The sequence below is a fragment of the Artemia franciscana genome, chromosome 13, assembly GCF_032884065.1.
Source record: "Artemia franciscana chromosome 13, ASM3288406v1, whole genome shotgun sequence".
In the NCBI taxonomy this organism is placed as follows: domain Eukaryota; kingdom Metazoa; phylum Arthropoda; class Branchiopoda; order Anostraca; family Artemiidae; genus Artemia; species Artemia franciscana.
The window spans coordinates 12,188,317-12,203,269 of record NC_088875.1 but is presented as its reverse complement, the minus strand read 5'-3'; the positions used below and the strand labels follow the sequence as shown (position 1 = coordinate 12,203,269).

General features: G+C 32.6%; 1 protein-coding gene across 1 annotated transcript in view; it reads left to right on the top strand.

The window, feature by feature from the left end:
* Nucleotides 1–13,979, top strand: part of LOC136034529 (uncharacterized) — a 44,158-nt gene extending 30,179 nt beyond the window's left edge. The window contains exon 3 of the mRNA XM_065715758.1: nt 12,988–13,979. Coding sequence (XP_065571830.1) covers nt 12,988–13,167 — 180 coding nt within the window. The 3' untranslated portion in view covers nt 13,168–13,979. The remainder of the gene's footprint in view (nt 1–12,987) is intronic.
* The last annotated feature ends 974 nt before the right edge of the window (nt 13,980–14,953 follow it).

Below are 14,953 nucleotides of genomic sequence, written 5' to 3'. Positions count from 1 at the left end.
GCATTAAGGGTGTAAAAGGGGTCCCCAAACACAGCTTTTGAAACATAACATTACGTAAGGCGGTATCAGCTAAATGAAAATCTGCTAAAACTGGGGTTTAAACAGCACCACTTCGTCGTGCTCCCCTCCCATCCAGATCCCTGAGGGAACCAATTGCTCTCTCTTGCCCTAGGAGCCTCTCGACCACTCTGGGTGGCACTTGATCAAGTAGATGGTTCAAAAATTCTGCTTCGAGGTTGATATCCCTCATTAAAGCGTTTAAATCAAAATTGGGCTAAGCCACATTCATTGGGTTCATCCGGGCACTGAAACCCCTGTCGTTCACTTCCAACGGGGCCGGTACATAGACTATCGCTAAATTGCATCAGCGGCGACAATATTTGCGTCTCTGTGCGGCCTATATAGGCCCCTTGAGATGGCGATAAAGCCGTTAGGTGAGCCTTGAAAATAATAGCAACTTATTGCCACTTTGAAACACTTTTGATTTCATCATGAAAAAGTTATAATAAGTTGAAAGACAATACACTATTAGTCAGTAATTTTTTTTGAGAGGGCAGATTGACCACTCTGATATATACAGACCAGTACCACCTAAAATTTGCAAGCCAGAAATTGCTCCATATATAGGGGCAGAGTGACCGTTTCGGCTTGGTGAGGACGTACTACCAGCTGAAGCCTCAACAGCCAGATATGCAGTATAAATAGGGGTAGAGTGATCCCTATCTCCAACCCCAACCTTTTAAGTCTATTTATTACATGGTCTTCGTAAAATTTTGAGTCTTAAGAAATTGGACCACCGAGAGAGTGGTGCTAATGCTGTCCATTGTCACGGGTGCTGCTCGCTCCGTCCCCAAAGAAATCGGCCAGCAGCAGGTCGATCCAGGTAATATCATTTTGGGAACCTGAAAACAGAGTAAAAACTTATTTTTCCTTGACACGTATGGGTGTTAAAAAAATATTAATCTGGGGACCAGGATCCAAAATCCTTCCCTCTTTGAGGGAGCAAACAAGGCCCTCAGCAGTCTCTTTATTGAGCTGAACAGAATGTATCTATTCTATTTATTGAACGAGCAACATCCTAGCTATTCCCCTTATTAAGCCGAAAAGAATGTGCTACTTTAGCAGTAATGAATAATTTATTTTTAGGATGGGTAATATCATCATCTCCCTCCCACAGATAGCGAACATGGTCCCAAGCAAATTACAATTATTTCGCCCTTTGAAATGGTGCAGTTTTTTTAGCCCGAACAAGCATACATATTAGGCTGAAAAATATTAAGTTTTTACCGCTGAAACATTAAACTTTTCGAGGAACATCTATGATTTGCTAAAGATTTTACACTTACATGAAGGCTGGCAATATAGGTGTCACTTTGCGCAGAAGGTCCGGGAACTTAACTTCTATAAGGTGAAGGTCTTGAGGGGCCGGAATTCTCACATCGCCTTGGCATCGCAGGTCTCGAAAGTGCCGTAGGTGTTGAGAGGATAGCATTCTCACCGCTTTGTATTGGTGCCGCTGCCTCACAAACCTTTGGCTTCTTTGGGAGAGTAACCTCAGGATTTTTTCCTGAAATAGAAATTAAATATTACTTTTTCATGAAATAAAAACAGACACAATGAAAGTACGTTTTATTTTCATAGAAATATTTGATCATTTAGGAAAGTTGGAATTTAGTTTTCATAAAAAGGGCGTATATAGTTAAAATATACCTTGTTTTCTTAGAAACCTTTGAGTATTTAAGAAACGTGGCATTTAGTTTTCAGAAATAACTCACCCCATTGCTCCCCACCCGCCTCAACAGGGCTGTGCTTTGTAAAATACTGCTGGTTTTATTCATGATTTGAAAAGAATCATGTTGACTTTTAATCACCGTCCCTATTGATCTCTGTCCAACTCTAGCCCTATGGAAAATCATCAAGGAGATGGCAATACACTTGACACTTTTCTTAAACAATGCTCTAATGAAGGGAGAGAAAATTGAAAAGAAGAAATTCAATGTGGGTGATACTGTTCAAATCAGTCGAACTACTAATATTTTTGAAAAGGGGAACTACTTATGGTCCCCGAACTTTTTAAAGTGTCTAGAATCGTAGGCACTACACCCAAAATATATCTGGTTAGGTTATATCTGGATGAAGTTCTTGGTAGTTTTTATGATTATGTATAGCAAAAAGTTAATAACCCTGGAATGTGTATGATTGAAATAATGTTAAAGACTCGTACTCATAGGGGTAAGAGACAGTTGCTTGTTCGTTGACTACGATACAACTCTGATTTTGATTATTTTTTTGTAATTCGTTTTTAACAGTTTAGTTTTTAATAAGTTTTTAATTATTAGGACTGTTTCTTTTTGCAAACAAGTTTTAAAACAAGGTTTTAATTACTTTGTGCAGTCTCTGTTGGATTTTGCTTATCACGCATACTGCCAAAAACTATTTAATTAAATTTAGGTTTATCAAAGGAACCTGTCCGTTTTACCACAGAAGCTAACTGGGAGGCGAAAATCTTCATTTTGAAATATTAAGGAGGGGATATATAAAATTCTAACTTCTCTGGCTGTCGAAACGGTATTTCAGGATTGTGGTTTCACAACGGGGTTGAAAAGCACAAATTGTCTTTTTACTGTGACAAATTTGTTTTGAGGCTTGCTATGGCATTGAGGCACAGAAATTGAGATCATTACTTTTTTGGCTGCCTGTTTTGGTTTTTTGGGTTTGCTTTTTTACGAAGCAGGGTTTTTTTTTACAATTTTTTTGTTTTTAGGAGATTTGTATAATAGAAAGTAAATGTGTGAGAAGTGTAAAAATTATTTATTTAAGTTTTGGATTTCGGCCAGCAAATGATGACCACTTTACTGCCTATTTTCATCTAATCCAAGCTCTAGAAACGTTAAACATTAATATAAAGGCCATACTCTTTAAACTTTAATAAAAGTTCGTATTTGTATATACTTAAAACTAAGTACATAAGGCAAAATACTCCTTCAAAGGTTGGAGTAATCACTTAAGAAAAATAGATTTTCAAAAAAATGTTTATAAAAAAGCAAATGTTTGTGTGCTTATTTTTTCTATTTAGATGGTATGGATGGGTCTCTCAAATCTCAGTTTGAATAAGTGGAATGGCATTGATTTTTTCAAACATTTAACATAAAAAGAAATGATAACAAAGGGAAATTCACAAAACTTGAAGTAACCATGGAAACAGAATGTAACTGCATCATTACTTCAGAATTTCCTCACCTTCTCAACACCAGCAAGTCACAAAATATAGTCGTTTTTTGTATGAGAGTTGCACATATTTGTTCATAAAATTGTGTAATCTGCTATATATACCACTGAGAATCAATATGCTTATATTGATCCATGCCATCCAGCCATATTTTCACTATAAGTTGTTTATAAGTCAAAATTTTTACAGGAAAATTCTCTTACTTAATGCTAAATCTGAGTCAAATTTTAAAATTTAATTTTTCTGCTCACCAGACATATTGAGATTTAAATGTTTGAATTGAATATTTGAAAATATCCAGATTAAAAAAAAAATAGTTAGAAACCTCCACAGCTTGAAACCCTGAGAATTTAAATCCCAGATCTATACCTGTCAAATACAAAGATAACGAAAACTTGATTATTTGTTTTTAAGGAGTATTTCAACTTGTATACTTAGCTTGAAGGATATACCTACATGCCTCTTTATTATAGTTCCTATTTTTCTGACCATTTTGGTCTTTTTTCAAATATTTTAGGATGAAAAGAAGAGGGAATACTAACAAAGAGCTCTAAACTGGCTGGACTCAAGGCTGACAAGACTGGCCATTACAAACATTCATTGAAATAATTAGGTAGACATCGACTATGTAATAGATATATATGGCAGGAATAGAAATAGAGGAATAAACTTTTTCTTACGAAGTTATGAATTCTGCAATTTTAGCGCAATATATTGAACTTTAAAAAGCGGAAAGATACTCTACGTTGCTATGAAAAGTAAAATTTTGTTAGTAAATTTTTGAGATTTTGTCAAAGTTGACACTGTTTATTAAAACAGTATATTTAAAAAAAGTGATTAGTTAATTCTTTATTGCCTATACAAAAAATCCTCGTTTTAAATGTCTTCTATGCATTTCTATCTCTTCGTTCTGTTTTTCTTTTTACACCTCGAGTAAACGATCAACTAAAATATCTAACCAAAAACACAAATCATTATAAAAATATTTTTTTATTTTCAGGAATCTGATAAAAGAACAATATGCATTTTCACTCTTTTTCCATGAGGTGAGTCAATCCATTGTCCTCAATGTGCTTCATGGTTGCAATCAATCCATGTTGTAGTCTGGATGTAAGCATAATATTCAATTTTGCTGAGAAGCATAATTGTTCGCCCGACTTAAATTTACTCTAAGATATAACTTATCTCCCAAATATCTCATCCTACTCAAATGTTAGCCAACAATTCTTTCCAATTTCAACTGCTGCATTGGGAGTTCTTGTGTTCATATCGCTATTGTCAACTCCTTCAAGTTGCAGTAGTATCAAACCACTTGTTTTAAAACATTAGAATGTTTTTCCAACTTGAAACAATGTAAACTCATCAAATGTTAATGTGAAACTCTGATACTAAGTAAGTCACCATCAAACTTTTATACCAATGATGATGTAATGGGTACCCTAAGCCTGGCCGCTTGTATCCAATGGCCCTTTAACTTAGAAATAACAGCTGGCAAGCATTTCCAAGAATCTTCTTATCATCTGGAAATTGTGATAACACCATATGTGTATAGAGCTCTGCTTGTATCCATTGAATGGTTTCATCGAGAAAATAGGCATACAATGTTACCAGAGAATGTTCAAAGACTCTCATAAAAATTTTTTGCTGGATATGAGGGACTAGCAACTGCAATTGCACACAGGGATAGGGCCCGGTTAAACCCATTGAAGGGATACTACTCCCCATATGGCTCCTTGGCTCACAAATGTGGCCCATATGGCTCAACAAATTTTGTTGATGGTGATTGCTAATCGATCATTCCCTGTCCCGGTGTCCCGGTCGTCATTTACATCCCCCTGTTTCCTCCGGTGTCCCCGTTGTAGTTGTGTCCCTGTGTCCCGGTCGTCATTTATATTCCCTGTGTCCCGGTCGTCATTTGTATCCCGGTGTCCCGGTCTGTATATACATTCGTTTTTTAGTTTTGTTTTTCTCCTTTATTTTTTTCCTTTTTTTTCTTTTTTAGCTTATTTAGATTTTTAGATTTTTTAGTTTTTTTATTAGTTTTTAGTTTTTTTTTCTTTTTAGTTTTTTTGTCCCGGTCGCCATTTATATCCCCCTGTTTCCCCCGGTGTCCCCGTTGTAGTTGTGTCCCTGTGTCCCGGTCGTCATTTATATTCCCTGTGTCCCGGTCGTCATTTGTATCCCGGTGTACCGGTCTGTATATACATTCGTTTTTTAGTTTTGCTTTTCTCCTTTATTTTTTTCCTTTTTTTTTCTTTTTTAGTTTATTTAGATTTTTAGATTTTTTAGTTTTTTTATTAGTTTTTAGTTTTTTTTTCTTTTTAGTTTTTTTGTAGTTTTTACCTTCTTTTTAGTTTTGTTAATTTTTTTTTTACTTATGTCCTGGTCGTCATTTATACTCCCTATGTCCCGGTGCTTTGTTGATTGCTAATCGAACATTCCTTTTGTCCTGGTCGCTTTCTCTTTGAGTGTCGTCATTTATTTTTTTCTTTTTTAGTTCTTTTAGTTTTTACCTTTTTTAGTTTTTTTTAGTTTTTTAGATGAAAATTTTTTTTAGTTTTTTCCTTTTTTTCTTTTTAGTTTTTATTGGTTTTTACCTTTATGTTAGCTTATTTTTCAGTTTTTTCCTTTTTTTTTAGTTTTTTTTTATTTTTTATTTTTTTTAGTTTTTTAGCTTTTTTTAGTTTTTTTAGTTTTTTTAGTTTTTTTAGTTTTTTAGCTTTTTTACTTTTTTTATTAGTTTTTAGTTTTTTTGTAGTTTTTGCCTTTTTTTAGTTTTTTCAGTTTTTTTTTAGTTTCTTATTGGTTTTTACCTTTATTTTAGCTTATTTTTCAGTTTTTTCCTTTTTTTTAGTTTTTTTTAGTTTTTAGTTTTTTTTAGTTTTTTACCTTTTTTTAGTTTTTTTAGTTTTTTTAGTTTTTTAGCTTTTTTAGTTTTTTATTAGTTTTTAGTTTTTTTTGTAGTTTTTGCCTTTTTTTTAGTTTTTTTAGTTTTTTAGCTTTTTTATTAGTTTTTAGTTTTTTTTGTAGTTTTTGCCTTTTTTTAGTTTGACAACTTATTTTTATATATATAGATAGTTTTTTTTTTTTACTTATGTCCTGGTCGTCATTTATACTCCCTGTGTCCCGGTGCTTTGTTGATTGCTAATCGAACATTCCTTTTGTCCTGAACGCTTTCTCTTTGAGTGTCGTCATTTATTAGTTTTTTCCTTTTTTTCTTTTTAGTTTTTTATTGGTTTTTACCTTTATTTTAGCTTATTTTTCAGTTTTTTCCTTTTTTTTAGTTTTTTTTTATTTTTTATTTTTTTTAGTTTTTTACCTTTTTTTAGTTTTTTTAGTTTTTTTAGTTTTTTAGCTTTTTTACTTTTTTTATTAGTTTTTAGTTTTTTTTTGTAGTTTTTGCCTTTTTTTAGTTTTTTCAGTTTTTTTTTTTGTTTTTTATTGGTTTTTACCTTTATAGTTTTTTTAGTTTTTTAGCTTTTTTATTTTTTTTATTAGTTTTTAGTTTTTTTTGTAGTTTTTGCCTTTTTTTCTTTTTAGTTTTTTATTGGTTTTTACCTTTATTTTAGCTTATTTTTCAGTTTTTTCCTTTTTTTTAGTTTTTTTTTATTTTTTATTTTTTTTAGTTTTTTACCTTTTTTTAGTTTTTTTAGTTTTTTTAGTTTTTTAGCTTTTTTACTTTTTTTATTAGTTTTTAGTTTTTTTTGTAGTTTTTGCCTTTTTTTAGTTTTTTCAGTTTTTTTTTTTAGTTTTTTATTGGTTTTTACCTTTATAGTTTTTTTAGTTTTTTAGCTTTTTTATTTTTTTTATTAGTTTTTAGTTTTTTTTGTAGTTTTTGCCTTTTTTTAGTTTTTTCAGTTTTGACGTCACCTGATCCAGTTTTTTCAGGTGACGTCACCTGACACATCCATCCATCCATCCACAGACAACTTATTTTTATATATATAGACTAGCTGTTGGGGTGGCGCTTCGCGCCACCCCAACACCTAGTTGGTGGGGGCGCTTCGCGCCCCCCCCAAGCCCCCCCGCGCGCGTAAGTCGTTACGCGCCATAATAGTTATGCGCCATTTTAGTTGTGTCCCTATGTCCCACCTGTGAATATAGATAGATATATATATATATGGTTTTAACTACGTAAAACTTGCGAATATACAACATTCTTTGCTGTCCCATTGTCTTTGCATATAAATAGATTGTCAGGTTTACCGACTCTTGAACATGCAACATATAATGGTCCACGGGAAAACAATCTGTATTCAGATCTATACCTTATGATTCTAATGATTGCCCTTGAGCTTTGTTGATGGTGATTGCTAATCGACCATTCCCTGTCCCGGTGTCCCGGTCGTCATTTACATCCCCCTGTTTCCTCCGGTGTCCCCGTTGTAGTTGTGTCCCTGTGTCCCGGTCGTCATTTATATTCCCTGTGTCCCGGTCGTCATTTGTATCCCGGTGTCCCGGTCTGTATATACATTCGTTTTTTAGTTTTGTTTTTCTCCTTTATTTTTTTCCTTTTTTTTTCTTTTTTAGCTTATTTAGATTTTTAGATTTTTTTAGTTTTTTTATTAGTTTTTAGTTTTTTTTTCTTTTTAGTTTTTTTGTCCCGGTCGTCATTTATATCCCCCTGTTTCCCCCGGTGTCCCCGTTGTAGTTGTGTCCCTGTGTCCCGGTCGTCATTTATATTCCCTGTGTCCCGGTCGTCATTTGTATCCCGGTGTACCGGTCTGTATATACATTCGTTTTTTAGTTTTGTTTTTCTCCTTTATTTTTTTCCTTTTTTTTTCTTTTTTAGTTTATTTAGATTTTTAGATTTTTTAGTTTTTTTATTAGTTTTTAGTTTTTTTTTCTTTTTAGTTTTTTTGTAGTTTTTACCTTCTTTTTAGTTTTGTTAATTTTTTTTTTACTTATGTCCTGGTCGTCATTTATACTCCCTATGTCCCGGTGCTTTGTTGATTGCTAATCGAACATTCCTTTTGTCCTGGTCGCTTTCTCTTTGAGTGTCGTCATTTATTTTTTTCTTTTTTAGTTCTTTTAGTTTTTACCTTTTTTAGTTTTTTTTAGTTTTTTAGATGAAATTTTTTTTTAGTTTTTTCCTTTTTTTCTTTTTAGTTTTTATTGGTTTTTACCTTTATGTTAGCTTATTTTTCAGTTTTTTCCTTTTTTTTTAGTTTTTTTTTATTTTTTATTTTTTTTAGTTTTTTACCTTTTTTTAGTTTTTTTAGTTTTTTTAGTTTTTTTTAGTTTTTTAGCTTTTTTACTTTTTTTATTAGTTTTTAGTTTTTTTGTAGTTTTTGCCTTTTTTTAGTTTTTTCAGTTTTTTTTTTAGTTTTTTATTGGTTTTTACCTTTATTTTAGCTTATTTTTCAGTTTTTTCCTTTTTTTTAGTTTTTTTTTAGTTTTTAGTTTTTTTAGTTTTTTACCTTTTTTTAGTTTTTTTAGTTTTTTTAGTTTTTTAGCTTTTTTATTTTTTTTATTAGTTTTTAGTTTTTTTGTAGTTTTTGCCTTTTTTTTAGTTTTTTTAGTTTTTTAGCTTTTTTATTAGTTTTTAGTTTTTTTTGTAGTTTTTGCCTTTTTTTAGTTTGACAACTTATTTTTATATATATAGTTTTTTTTTTACTTATGTCCTGGTCGTCATTTATACTCCCTGTGTCCCGGTGCTTTGTTGATTGCTAATCGAACATTCCTTTTGTCCTGGTCGCTTTCTCTTTGAGTGTCGTCATTTATTAGTTTTTTCCTTTTTTTCTTTTTAGTTTTTTATTGGTTTTTACCTTTATTTTAGCTTATTTTTCAGTTTTTTCCTTTTTTTTAGTTTTTTTTTATTTTTTATTTTTTTTAGTTTTTTACCTTTTTTTAGTTTTTTTAGTTTTTTTAGTTTTTTAGCTTTTTTACTTTTTTTATTAGTTTTTAGTTTTTTTTTGTAGTTTTTGCCTTTTTTTAGTTTTTTCAGTTTTTTTTTAGTTTTTTATTGGTTTTTACATTTATAGTTTTTTTAGTTTTTTAGCTTTTTTATTTTTTTTATTAGTTTTTAGTTTTTTTGTAGTTTTTGCCTTTTTTAGTTTTTTCAGTTTTGACGTCACCTGATCCAGTTTTTTCAGGTGACGTCACCTGACCCATCCATCCATCCATCCACAGACAACTTATTTTTATATATATAGATATATATATATACTAGCTGTTGGGGTGGCGCTTCGCGCCGGCCCAACACCTAGTTGGTGGGGCGCTTCGCGCCCCCCCAAGCCCCCCCGTGCGCGTAAGTCGTTACGCGCCATATTAGTTATGCGCCATTGTAGTTGTGTCCCTGTGTCCCACCTGTGAATATAGATAGATTTATATATGTGTTTCAAACTACGTAAAAATTGCGAATAAACAACATTCTTGGCTTTCCCATTGTATGTGCATATACAAAGCCGTATGTACTAATAATGACGTCATATGCAAACGCTCTTTTTACAAACAAACAAACATGCATCCACACAACTCGTTTTTATATAGATAGATAGATAGATAGATACAATACAAATTAACTGCGTAAAACTTGCGAATATACAACATTCTTCGCTGTCCAATTGTCGCTGCATATAAATACATTGTCAGGTTTACCGACCCTGGAACATGCAACGTACAATTGTCCATGGGAAAAACAATCAGTATTAAGATCTATACCTTATTATTCTAATGATTGACCTTGAGCTTTGTTAATGGTGATTGCAAATACTAATCGAATTGGGAATTGCAATCTTTTAAATTGAAAAAGCAGATCCGTTGGAATCATGGGAATGCGAGGAATAAGAACAGCCTCACCCTCATAAGGCCCTGTCAAGATTGTGGCCTCTATTAGGTTTTCCATTGTTGTTTTTACGGCAAGTCGCGTGCCATTGCAAAGCTTTGGTGGGTTGATATTTCTTAAAAGTATTATTGGTACGCCTATTTTTAGTTGTAGCACGTGTGGTGGAAACCCTGAAGGATCTATGGAATTTAAAAATTCAGATGGATAATTAACCGCTTCATTTGGTTCCAAAACTGTGTCGACTGACTTGTAAAGGACTGCCTGGTCTCGAATCTTGGTCAAAACAATATTGTTGATTTCGTGGACGTCTATATTTTTGGGTGCGAGAATCGCTCTTTCACTTAGCCATTTATTATTTTTATAATTTTTTAGAATATTCGGAAATACTTTTTCAATCAATTCATTTTTGGACGTCACTAAATTACAGAAATCAGCAGGTAGTTGTATACGTCCTGAAATTGAGTCTACTGTTTGACCCGAGTCATCGTTTTGCAATCGGCCACGCATATTTGTAGTTAATTTTAATATTTTTACGTGTGCCCATAAATTAGAATTTTTTAGGCAAGCATTCATTTCGTCTGCAGGAGTTAAACTACGTAAAAATTGCGAATATACAACATTCTTGGCTTTCCCATTGTCTCTGCATATACAAAGCCGTATGTACTAATAATGAAATCATATGCAAACGCTCTTTTTACAAACAAACAAACATGCATACACACAACTCGTTTTTATATAGATAGATAGATAGATAGATACAATACAAATTAACTGCGTAAAACTTGCGAATATACAACATTCTTCGCTGTCCAATTGTCGCTGCATACAAATAGATTGTCAGGTTTACCAACCCTCGAACATGCAACGTACAATTGTCCATGGGAAAAACAATCAGTATTAAGATCTATACCACATTTTTCTAATGATTGACCTTGAGCTTTGTTAATGGTGATTGCAAATGCTAATCGAATTGGGAATTGCAATCTTTTAAATTGAAAAGGCAGATCCGTTGGAATCATGGGATTGCGAGGAATAAGAACAGCCTCACCCTCAAAAGGCCCTGTCAAGATTGTGGCCTCTATTAGGTTTTCCATTGTTTTTTTTACGGCAAGTCGAGTGCCATTGCAAAGCTTTGGTGGGTTTATATTTCTTAAAAGTATTATTGGTACACCTATTTTTAGTTGTAGCACGTGTGGTGGAAACCCTGAAAGATCTATGGAATTTAAAAATTCAGATGGATAATTAACCGCTTCATTTGGTTCCAAAACTGTGTCGACTGACTTGTAAAGGACTGCCTGGTCTCGAATCTTGGTCAAAACAATATTGTTGATTTCGTGGACGTTTATATTTTTGGGTGCGAGAATCGCTCTTTCACTTAGCCATTTATTATTTTTATAATTTTTTAGAATATTCGGAAATACTTTTTCAATCAATTCATTTTTGGACGTCACTAAATTACAGAAATCAGCAGGTAGTTGTATACGTCCTGAAATTGAGTCTACTGGGAGCTTTCCGTTTCCAATTGTCAGCAATTGATCTGAAAATGTTTGACCAGAGTCATCGTTTTGCAATCGGACACTCATATTTGTAGTTAATTTTAATATTTTTACGTGTGCCCATAAATTAGAATTTTTCAGGCAAGCATTCATTCGTCTTCAATGGCTCTGGTGGTGCAGCCAATAGAGGAAGTTTAACTTTTCCTGCGGCGCAACACATTCCCATTGTTTCACCATTGAATTTCAAGGCCTTGCAATAGGGACAAATTTTAGACATTGTCCCGATTTGAACACTTCTACTCAAGCTATAATCATCGACTGGGTTGTACCTGAATGCCAGGCGATAACTTTCAGGTTGCTCTGATTCCTCGGCACGCTTTCTTTTCTTACTTTCTCTATCAGCAGCAAGCCTGATTTCTTGCTGTTCTTGTGATTCCTCGGCACGCTTTCTTTTCTTACTTTCTCTATCAGCAGCAAGCCTGATTTCTTGCTGTTCTTGTAATTTCTCGGCACGCCTTCTTTTTTCACTTTCTCTTTTAGCAGCAAGTCTGCTTCCGCGTTGCTCTGGTAGTTCCTCGGCACGCTTTCTGTTCTTTTTTTCTCTATCAGCCTCAAGCCTGTTTCCTTGCTGTTCTTTTGATTCCTTGGCACGCTTTCTGTTCTTTCTTTCTCTATCAGCCTCAAGCCTGTTTCCTTGCTGTTCTTTTGATTCCTCGGCACGCTTTCTGTTCTTTCTTTCTCTATTAGCCTCAAGCCTGTTTCCTTGCTGTTCTTTTGATTCCTCGGCACGCTTTATTTTCTGACTTTCTCTATCAGCAGCAAGTTTTTTGGCATAGACTCTTTGAGCATCTTCATCGGCTTTTGCCATGGTAAGTTCATCAGTCATTGTAAACTTAAACATTAATAGATTTCTACGTGAACATATGTCTTAAATATCTTGAATGACGTCACCGTCAAAGCAAAAATGACGACAACTGATTTCTTGACGTCAGTCAACACAGAAACATGACGTCACCTGATCCACAGACAGACACACAGACAGACAACTTATTTTTATATATATAGATATATATATATATATATATATATATATATATATATATATATATATATATATATATATATATATATATATATATATAATATATATTTGTTCCAGTGAATTACTAAATTCTTTTTCGCTGAAAATGCGGAATCAGTTGCAGATTTGGATTTTTAGTAAATAAACTTCTTCCTCTTCTTGTTGGTTTGCTATGGAGAGGTTTTCGTATAATATGGGTTTTCGTATATTCTGCTATGGAGAGGCTATCGTATATTATGGAGAGGTTTTCGTACATGGAACGAATATTATTTTTTCAATTTTTTACAAATAATTTATTTTAATTTGTCACCAAACTTTCTTCATGATACGATATAGCTGATGTCCCGTCTTTTAAGTGAAATTCAATATTTGGGATTTACGTCTATAATTTCAGGTAAATTTGTCTGGGCCAAGTCCTCTACCTGTTTCCATTGCAACAGAAACCTTGCCGGATGATATAAATCCTGACAGCACCAAGTTTGAAGAAAATTCAAGAGGAACAACCGAAGAAGCATTCAATGAAGTAAGTTGTCACTTCCCTTTTTCTTACAGAGTCTCTGAAATTGTGAAATGAGGATATCTAAGATTTTGAAGATCTTGAGGTAGATGTTAGGCTATCAAACCTCCAAACATTGGCAGAATTATTACTAATGCTGTATTACAAAGTTCATATAGAAGAAATAATGAGCATTTAATATATTATATAGATATTTGTTCCAAAAAAGCCATAGAACCATGACAAGTTATAACTGTGGATTTACCTTTGAAAATAAGAGCCTCCTTATAATAAATTCCAAGTTCTAAAACACAATCTAAGTCTAAGTATAACTTGATGGGTGTCACGTAAATTGAATGGAGTGGTAAAATAAATTATTTGATAAAATATATATCCCTATGAGATTTGAATTAACCTAAGCCTTTGTCTTTTTTCAGTATAACTGAGAATTTTTTTAGCAAAAACAGAAAGCTGTTCCATTATCTCTTTTGAAAAGTTTAGGCCACAGACAAAATATATGTAACATAGACGTCCAACTGAAATAATTTAAAGGTACCTATCAATTCGGCACTTATGCTCGTCTAACTTCGGTTTTTTAGGCTTCTAGCATGCATGAACGTCATCATAAGTAGCCTAAATGCACCTGGATACTCGATTTTTTTAACATTGGAACATAGGGTACATATACATCTGTAACATATACTTTTTGTACGTGATTTTGCCTGAGAAATTTGTATTCTGTGGGATTTTCTGAATAGGCCGCTCGGGAAAATTTTCTGAAGTTCAGGCGATATAAACCCTAGGACACTTTACTATAAACCATAATTAGCCCACAAACCCGTTAATAAAGTAATTTAAAAAATGATGTAACTTGCTAGAAAGTAATTAATTTTTTTTTGGTGGGGGAGGGACAGGGGAAGGGTCTTTGAGTGTGGTATAGAGCAATTTTTTGGGGGGTTTGGGGTTGAATTTTTTTCGGGGGGGGGCGAATAATGTGTTGATTGTTCAAATGAGAAAGGCTGATTTGAAGTTTGAGTTGATAATGGTTATGTTGTGATTTGTAGTGGAATAGAAATTACTACTTGTTACTGCTGTGTGTCTACAAAACTGTGAAGTTTTTGTTAGCGCGGCAGCATTTTGTAGAAGATGTGTTTTGGTTTTATATGTGAAGAAAAATAAAAATAAAATTCGTTATTCGTAATAAAGTAAAACAATAAACTTAAGTTTAAAATATGCCTACAAAATAAGCCTTTGAGCTTAGATGAAATAGAATAACTTTTTATTTCCGCAACTCAAGATACATTCTTGAATAATGCAAAACAAAACTAAATATGAGCTCATGTTTTGTTTATTGGGTTGTTAGATGGATAGATGTATTTATTTTCAATTCATTCACATATTAAACTATTAATCAATGAAGCATATGAAGTTCAAAAATATCTAATGAAAAATAGAAGAAAAAAGGAAAAAAAGAATGAGAAGAAGTGACAGAAGGAAAGAGATTTCATTCAAAAAACAAAATCCACAGCTGAAAATAGGCAAGGCGGGATTCCGCAAACGTGGCAAAAAGAAAACAAATGCATTAAGAAAAGCATAAAATTATCCACCATAAAATCAAAAGGAAATCATTCACCAGGGTATTTTTTAACCATGAAATATTTTCTATGACCAAATAAAAATAAAATAAGTTGCTACACTTATAAAAAAAAAAACGCTTAAAAAAACATCCAAAATATTAAAATGAAAAAAGTAATATGATAAACAAATAAAAACTATCATCAACAATTTATAAATTAAAAATAATTTTAAAAATCAGCTATGAGACATTTGAATATGCAAAAGAAGTGACAAATATTATCAATTA